The following is an 8,255-nucleotide window of genomic DNA, read 5'->3' as shown; positions in this document are numbered from 1 at the left end:
TTTTCATTGGGCGGGGTTTTAACGTGGCGGGACCCAAACCCAGCGCACGCGAAGTTTTACGCCTTCTCACTTTAGCTCGCTCCCAAACGGGTGTTTGGTTGCTACCCAGAGGATACGTGGATATAAATATCCGGACGTTGTGAGCTGCGATTTGAACCGTACGCACAAGAATCGCTTCTGGCCACTCCCAGGTGAATGGCAGTCAAAAGTTTTCCACTTCTGCGCACGGAACCATCCTCCACTTTTAACACCCCAAAATAGTTTGCTATTTACTTGTAGCAGTTATGCTGTATACCTGCAGGAAATATATGTACATAATCCTTTGTGAACAAATTTATTTGTGGCCTGTTGTTCAAGGACATATGTATGCATGTATATGTAGACATGGGAAAATTTGCGTAAACCAGAAAGATCGCGTGCGTCGGTCGTCAGCTGTTGCAAATAAATAAAATTATGTGAAATATTTTTTCCTTTGAATCAAATGAGGGCAAGAAATATCATTGTTCATGCAATTATTGATATGAAATATTAACTTATCTCTCATTAATATGTTAATTTAGTGGCCAAGCTTCATTGTAGATGGCATACTTTTATTTTATTATAATTATACTAAAATGTGATGTGCTATAAAATCATCAAGCATTGCTCTATAAATCTGATTAAAAAGTTTAAAATTTCCATAAAACTTTGTTGAAATCAAATTGTTTACAAAGTATGAAACTTGCTTGGACTTGTATGGTCTTTCTTTCATCTATAATAAGTTGAAATTTTGTAAGAAATTATTGAGCATTAAAAAAATTCTACATACATAGATATGTATGCAAAATTCTTCTGTGCATGCGAATATATACATAAATAAATACATACATATGTGTATATATGTATGCATATACATATCTGCAATTTTTATCCCATACATTTTTTCTGGCCAAACAATCCGTTTGCCTGTCTAATCTTCTTGCCTCGTTTGCCTCGCTCGTCTGCTGCTGAAAATAAGTCCCTCGCTCGCAACGACGTCCTCGCGAGTGCAAAACTAATGAGGTCCTCGTTTTCTTGCCGCTCTACTCTTGCGCTGTCCTCGTTTGCTGCCGCTCTACTCTTGCGCTGCCCTCGTTTGCTTACTCGCTCGCTGGCTGTTCAGCGCGTGCGCGTGCTCGGTTGCAAACAGCCTCGCCTATTGCTCGTGAGTTGCGCAAACTCAGAGCAAACTAACGAGCGAGCGAGGGGATAAAACGAGGCAAATCCAAATCCTGCCTGTGGCCAAGAGAGGGGCACATACACTCACTATCCCCGGGATCTATTGTGAAATTTATAGTCTCTGCGGCTGGTCGAGGTGTTGTGATGAGCTAAGCGCACAATAGACCTACCGGTCGCAGTGCTATACCTAACCATCTATCTGTCTATCTAACATGAACCCTGCAGAAAAAATTATCAATTTATAAAAAAAAAGCCACTTGTAAGGTTTTTTGCGGGATTTCCATAAAATGTATAACTTGTAGTTAGCTACAAGAAGCTAACTTGAAACTAGTTGACAAGTAATGCACGAGTTTGTTTTCTTTAAACGCGTTTCTATTTAAATATCCTGCACTTCGCAAATACTTTTTCGAATTGAGGACAAATAAAGGAAGATCGTAATTTCATATTATCATTTTGAAGTTATTTCTGACGGATTTCGAATATGGGACCACCTACAGCAGGATATGTAAACAAATATAAAGTGTAATAAAATAAAAAAAATTGGTTTTTCCTATTGATATTTTATGTTGTGTGAGTTAGTTACATCAAATGCAGAGGTAACCACCCTTGACTACATCTAATGCAGAGGTAACCACCCTTAACTATTCGCGGCCATCGCCATAGAAATATAGTTAGCTTTCGTCAAAGAAAATATACAGATGATAGTGACTTTGAGCTCCTTCCTAATCAACTTTAAGTTAGTTTATAGTTAAATACATTTCCTGCAGGGATATGTAGGCACTTCCACTCCGGAAAAAAGATATAAAATATATTTAGTTAAGTTCATTTTATTATCAAAATTATAGTGAGAGTTACAGAGTTTAAAAAATATGACACATGGTACAATTATTCACAGGTATTGTCTTCCCTTTTGCTTCACATCGAAATTCGTGCTCCCTTTGATGTTTTTTTTCGCTCAACTTAATTTTTATAATTTCCCAAAACTAAAGGAAAAGCGTTTGAAATAAAGTGAGCCATACAAATTTTGAATTTGTTTACTAACAGGGCTCTTACACGATATGTATTTGCATATGCAAATGCTACTTTTTTTGTATTTTCTCGTATGTACCATATATTAGAACATATTAGAAAAGTAGCATTTACATATGCAAATGGCTCATTCCATCTCAAATCACCCAGGCCGGGGGAAAGTGAATTTAAGTTTGCGATAACACTCACAGGCATTGTTCCTTGAACAATTTAAGGAGACACGTATTTTTTCTTTTTGCTCAGAAATGCGAATTTTTCGAATAATGAATTTTTTTCTTTGAGTACGAACGCTTATTTTTTCCTCTCTTAATAGCAACTTTTGATGAAATCGTTTATAACTGCCGCAAAAAAGCAAGGATTTTAACGATTTTTTTTTAAATTGCAGATATTGATCTACTGAATCGATCTAGTGAACTAAACATCAGTAATTGTTTATTAATAATTAATTATCGTTTATAAACAAACAAAATTTTTTTTTTCAAATTGCCACTTCTTTTTTTCTCTCAAACTTTTTTGTCTATTAGGAATAGTATAAACTATTTTCAGTACGAGTAGCAATATGCTAAAATTCATCGTTTTCGAGTTATGATTTTTTTTCTGAAAATGCACTTATATGATGGTAGCAGATTTTCGTGCCAGTTGAGGGCACAAAAATTGTTGCCCATTTGCCCATTATGATAAAGTTTCCTTGCTGGAAATTTTTTGAGGTTGCCCGATCAGAGCCAAAAGTTTTCCCCAATTGGACTGTAATTTATGCCCAATTGGGGCCCAAAAAAAAAGTAAAAAGTCGAAAAAGTATTTGCGAAGTGCAGGATATTTAAATAGAAACGCGTTTAAAGAAAACAAGTGGCTTATTTTTTATAAATTGATAATTTTTTCTGCAGGGTACATGTTAGATAGACAGATAGATGGTTAGGTATAGCACTGCGACCGGTAGATCTATTGTGCGCTTAGCTCATCACAACACCTCGACCAGCCGCAGAGAAAAATGCACTTATATGATGCTAGCAGATTCTCGTGCCAGTTGAGGGCACAAAAATTGTTGCCCATTATGATGAAGTTTCCTTGCTGGAAATTTTTTGAGGTTGCCCGATCAGAGCCAAAAGTTTTTCCCAATTGGGCTCTAATTTAGGCCCAATTGGGACCCAATTAGCGATTTGCCCAATCTACCGAAGATTTCCCCAACCAGTGCTCCCAATTTGCTCAAACTGAACATGCATACGCAATTTAAACGTTTTTATCGATAAAATCACACATACACACATCAAAATTCCCTACGAAAAAAATATTTTTTAATTTTTCTCTTGAAAAATTTTTCACATACAATTTTTTTGATAAAAAAAATTCTTTTTTGAAAATATGCCATTTCAAATAAAAATTGGAAAAAATCACAATGGTAGCTCTGAGTATTGCGCAATATTTAAGTATAATGTTATGGGGTGCACTCTACAATAATTTGAGTTATGAATTTTTTTTTACAAACAAGTTGAATAAAATGAGTACATTACCAATTTACAAATTTTTTAAACCTTTTTAGATTTTTTTTTTTAATATGCAGTTTTATAGCCCATTAAATTTTAGTATAATAAGGTGCAAGTTTTAAGCGATTGCAAAACTGCCGTTAATTTTTTTTTTAGTTTTCTTTGAAAACGGTTTTAGGCATTTTCATCGATAAGGAAAAAGTGCAAGAAGCCGTGAGCATAAAAAATCAACGCAATTTTGCAGTAGCTTAACACTTGCACTTTATTATACTCAAATTTAATGGGCTACAAAATTGCATACTCAAAAAAATTCTAAAAAAAATTAATTTTTATATTTTTTTTATTGTAATGTACTCATTTTTCTCAACTTCGGTGTAAAAAAAATTCATAACTCAAATTATTGTAGAGTGCACCCCATAACATTATACTTAAATATTGCGTAATACTCAGAGCAACCACCATTGTGATTTTTTTCCAATTTTTTTTGAAATGGCATATTTTCAAATACTAATTTTGTTTATCAAAAAATTTGTATGTGGAAAATATTTCAAGAAAAAAATTAAAAAATATTTTTTTTCGTAGGGAATTTTGATGTGTGTATGTGTGATTTTATCGATAAAAACGTTTTAATTGCGTATGCATGTTCACTTTGAGCAAATTGTGAGCACTGGTTGGGGAAATCTTCGGTAGATTGGGCAAATCGCTAATTGGTCCCCAATTGGGCCAAAATTAGAGCCCAATTGGGAAAAACTTTTGGCTCTGATCGGGCAACCTCAAAAAATTTCCAGCAAGGAAACTTTATCATAATGGGCAACAATTTTTGTGCCCTCAACTGGCACGAAAATCTGCTAGCATCATATAAGTGCATTTTCAGAAAAAAAATCATAACTCGAAAACGATGAATTTTAGCATATTGCTACTCGTACTGAAAATAGTTTATACTATTCCCTAATAGACAAAAAAGTTTGAGAGAAAAAAAAAAAATTGGCAATTTGAAACAAATCAATTGGAACAAAAAAATTTTTTTTTGTTTATAAACAATAATTAATTATTAATAAACAATTACGGATGTTTAGTTCAATAGATCGATTCAGTAGATCAATATCTGCAATTTAAAAAAAAAAAATCGTTAAAATCCTTGCTTTTTTGCGGCAGTTATAAACGATTTCATCAAAAGTTGCTATTAAGAGAGGAAAAAATAAGCATTCGTACTCAAAAAGAAAAAAATTCCTTTTTCGAAAATTCGCATTTCCGAGCAAAAAGAAAAAATACGTGTCTCCTTAAATTGTTCAAGGAACAATCCCTGTGAGTTTTATCGCAAATTTAAATTCACTTTCCCTCGGCCTGGGTGATTTGAAATGGAATGAGCCAAATACATATCGTGTAACAAGGCTCTAGGAAAATGTTTATTTTTCAGCTTCTGTAAATTAAAAAAGTTCTCTGCAAGAAGGCTTGTTTAAAAAAATAGGTACAGTCAGTCAATAAAGTTTAGGTACAGCAAATTTTTTACAATACGGGCAACTATTTTGTAAATATTTTATTTTTCGCTAATTTTTTATAAAAATATGGTTAATTCTACAAAAACCCCAAAAATCAGAGTTCAAAACCTTGTGTAAAATTAAAGAAAATTCCGCAGAATTTCATTTTATTTACGGCCTCTAGAATTTTAGTATAAGAAAGTGCAAGTATGAGAAAGCTAAGACCTTACCATTAATTTTTGGCAAATTTTTTTGTTGAAGGTGTCGCACATTTTTTCCATATAAAAAAATTATCGAACATTATTTTATATGGAGAATATGAGCGACACCTTCAACAAAAAAAATTGCTAAAAGTCAATGGTAAGTCCTACCTACCTCTAACTTGCACTTTGTTTCACTAAAATTGAATGGGCCAAAAAACTGCGTACTCAACTTTTGTAAATAAAAAGTGCAATATTTAGATGAAAATTTGCAGAAATTTCTTTAATTTTGCATAAGGTTTCCAACTCTGATTTTTTAGGCTTTTTTTGTAGAATCAACCATATTTTTATAAAAAATTGGCGAAAAATAAAATATTTAAAAAATAGTTGCCGGTATTGTAAACAATTCCCTGTACCTAAACTTTATTGGCTGACTGTATACATATATGGTATGTATTAAAGAACTGCAAAATTCAACGCTTTCTGTAAAAATGTGTTTTTAAAAATTTCATGCATTGCTGTCATGTCAACTCAAAAAAGGTGTTATGCCATGTCATTCCATCTCAAACATACTGTTTTAGCATGTCGTTGCTACTTAGCTAAGCTGTTGTTCGCTGTTGTTCTTCTGTAGCATATTTTTAATACTGTTTGATCCTGCCTTGGATGAAAATATATACAGGTTTTTAATTAGACAATTCTTTAATGCATTTTACTATAATAGGTGCTTAAAAAAATTGCGAAATCCCTTCCCGTATATAAAATGTAATTAATAATGCTGTTTATGTCGCATGTGTTGCTTGTGTTGACATGCATAGATTTGATGCATGATTCGATTTCAATTATTCGACAGTGTCTTCATATGTTATTGTGAAACATGTATGAGCGACATACTATGAACTGGCACTTGCATGATGTGACACATGTTATGTTTTATAGTTCAACATTTGCAGGCCTTTAGTATGTATATAATAATAATAATAACCGATTGTCGCTTATACATATGTTTGTGTTTGGCCGAGCTTCTTCTTCGATTTGTGGCGTGCACCTTGATGTTTTAATACATAGTGGAGGGACCTACTGTTTTACGCCGACTCCGAACGGCGATTATATTTTTATGGGAAGCTGTTTTTCATGGCAGAAATACACTCGGAGGTTTGCCATTGCCTGCCGAGGGGCGACCGCTATTAAGAAAAAGCTATTTTTCTATATTGTTTTTGTGATGTTGCTTTGACCAGGGCTTGAACCCAGGCCCTGCGGAGTTGAGGATTGGTAACGCGCACTGCTAACCACTACACCACAGCGGTGACCGGTGGTAAGTATATGGTGTATCAAAATATTCCTTTTCCTTTACAGTAAACCTCTTAGTGTGGGCAACAATGATGTTTTTCAAATAAGGCAGACAATACCTGTAATAATTGTACCATGAGGCGTACATAGTTAATTTCAATCTCTAGGAATACGAAATTTCCCGTATATGTATGTAGATTTTGCAATTCCTGGAAACTGTTGCTACGCGTATAAATATTTTGGGCTTTGATATTATGAATTATCAACAATATTGTTCGTGTAGATATTTTTATGGAAAACTTCTATTTAGAATTATAATTAAGGAAAGAATGTAGTGAAGTAACAACGAATTTCACATCATCTTATTCCTACGTTAATCTAAATACAATTCTATTCCAAAAACACAATATAAAATCTATTTCACATTTAATAGAATCATTGCAATTTTGGTTATTCAACTCATAATACCGCTGGAATATTTTTACTAGAATCACTTAAAAAATAACATTTTTGGTTGAAACGGTTCAAAAAACAAGGTTTTATACTATTTATTTACATACTATACAAATGTGCATAAAATGTTTTTTGATTTTTTTTTTTTAAATACAATCTTTAGATTTTTTGGTCTGTTCTCCATGATTTCCGTTCGGAAGGATAAGTGCACTTTCAGAGCTATCTGAAACATCATCGCTGTCACTTGATCTTATATCACCGGACATCTGAAAAGGTAAAATTAAAAATGGCACCTTGTTAGTTTATAAAAAAAAATCTTCAAAATATACATTGAATATATGTATTATGAAAAAACTTTTAAGAAAATACATAAAAAAGAGAACTCCATAAAATTCAATTTCAAAACTCAAAACTAAGAATCTTGGTTCAATATGATGCTAGAAGAACGTCATAATTGGGGCCGAAAATGTTAAAGGCAAGTATGCAGCTCTCAAGAAAAGCGAAAACCCCATATAAAATGACGAAGATACAAGAAATGGCTAAGAAAATTGATTGTTGAAAATTTTCTTGAGAAAGTACGCAGTTCTTAAGAAATTTGCTTTCTAAAGTTTTTTGTGAGCACAAGCAACCTTGCTTGCAACACAAATATATTCCCGTTCAATTATTTCTTGAGGAGAAAGTGAGGCAACACGCTGGTAAAGTATCAGATGTCAAAATTCCTTGGACACACCTGCGAAATAATGGCTATTTTTTCTTGCCGTTTTCTTGAGACCTGCAAAATGGCCTTTAGCATGGAATTGCTTATTTTGCTTATTCAGGGTTTCTAAGCTAAAATTTTACGACCATGCATATTTTTCTTATTTTAATGTGTAAAGGATTGCTACTGTTACGATTATCCTTTGAAAGATAAATAAAGAAATAATAAGGTTCTTCGCTCTCGCAGATGCATCTGGGTCGCACAAAGTTCTTCTTATTTGGCGCTGTAATCGCCTAAGCGATTTTGGAAAAGAGTTCAACAAAGAACGCCAGTCGTTTCTCTTCTGCGCAAACTGACGCCTATTGGAAATGTCAAGTGAAACCAAGTCGTTCAGGTCTTTCCATCGTAGTTGGGGCCTTTCTCTTCCTCTGTT

The 8,255-nt window shown here is 33.4% G+C and overlaps 1 protein-coding gene and 1 long non-coding RNA gene across 3 annotated transcripts in view; one reads left to right on the top strand and one right to left on the bottom strand.

The window, feature by feature from the left end:
* The first annotated feature begins 3,639 nt into the window (after positions 1–3,639).
* The window catches only part of LOC108359034 (uncharacterized), an 11,896-nt gene continuing 7,280 nt past the window's right edge, over positions 3,640–8,255 (top strand). The window contains exons 1-2 of the long non-coding RNA XR_001846875.1: positions 3,640–3,650; positions 5,378–5,386. This is a non-coding gene — a long non-coding RNA (uncharacterized LOC108359034). The remainder of the gene's footprint in view (positions 3,651–5,377; positions 5,387–8,255) is intronic.
* The window catches only part of schlank (ceramide synthase schlank), a 177,333-nt gene continuing 176,159 nt past the window's right edge, over positions 7,082–8,255 (bottom strand). For both annotated transcript variants that reach the window (XM_017610661.1, XM_017610660.1), the window contains one exon: positions 7,082–7,391. In XM_017610661.1, the coding sequence (XP_017466150.1) occupies positions 7,272–7,391 (120 nt within the window). In that variant the 3' untranslated portion in view covers positions 7,082–7,271. The remainder of the gene's footprint in view (positions 7,392–8,255) is intronic.

This window comes from Rhagoletis zephyria, unplaced genomic scaffold (assembly GCF_001687245.7).
Source record: "Rhagoletis zephyria isolate East Lansing unplaced genomic scaffold, Rhagoletis_zephyria_1.1 Rzeph_scaffold_00329, whole genome shotgun sequence".
Lineage (NCBI taxonomy): Eukaryota > Metazoa > Arthropoda > Insecta > Diptera > Tephritidae > Rhagoletis > Rhagoletis zephyria.
The sequence above is the reverse complement of the archived record's forward strand: the minus strand, read 5'-3'. Positions and strand labels throughout refer to the sequence as shown.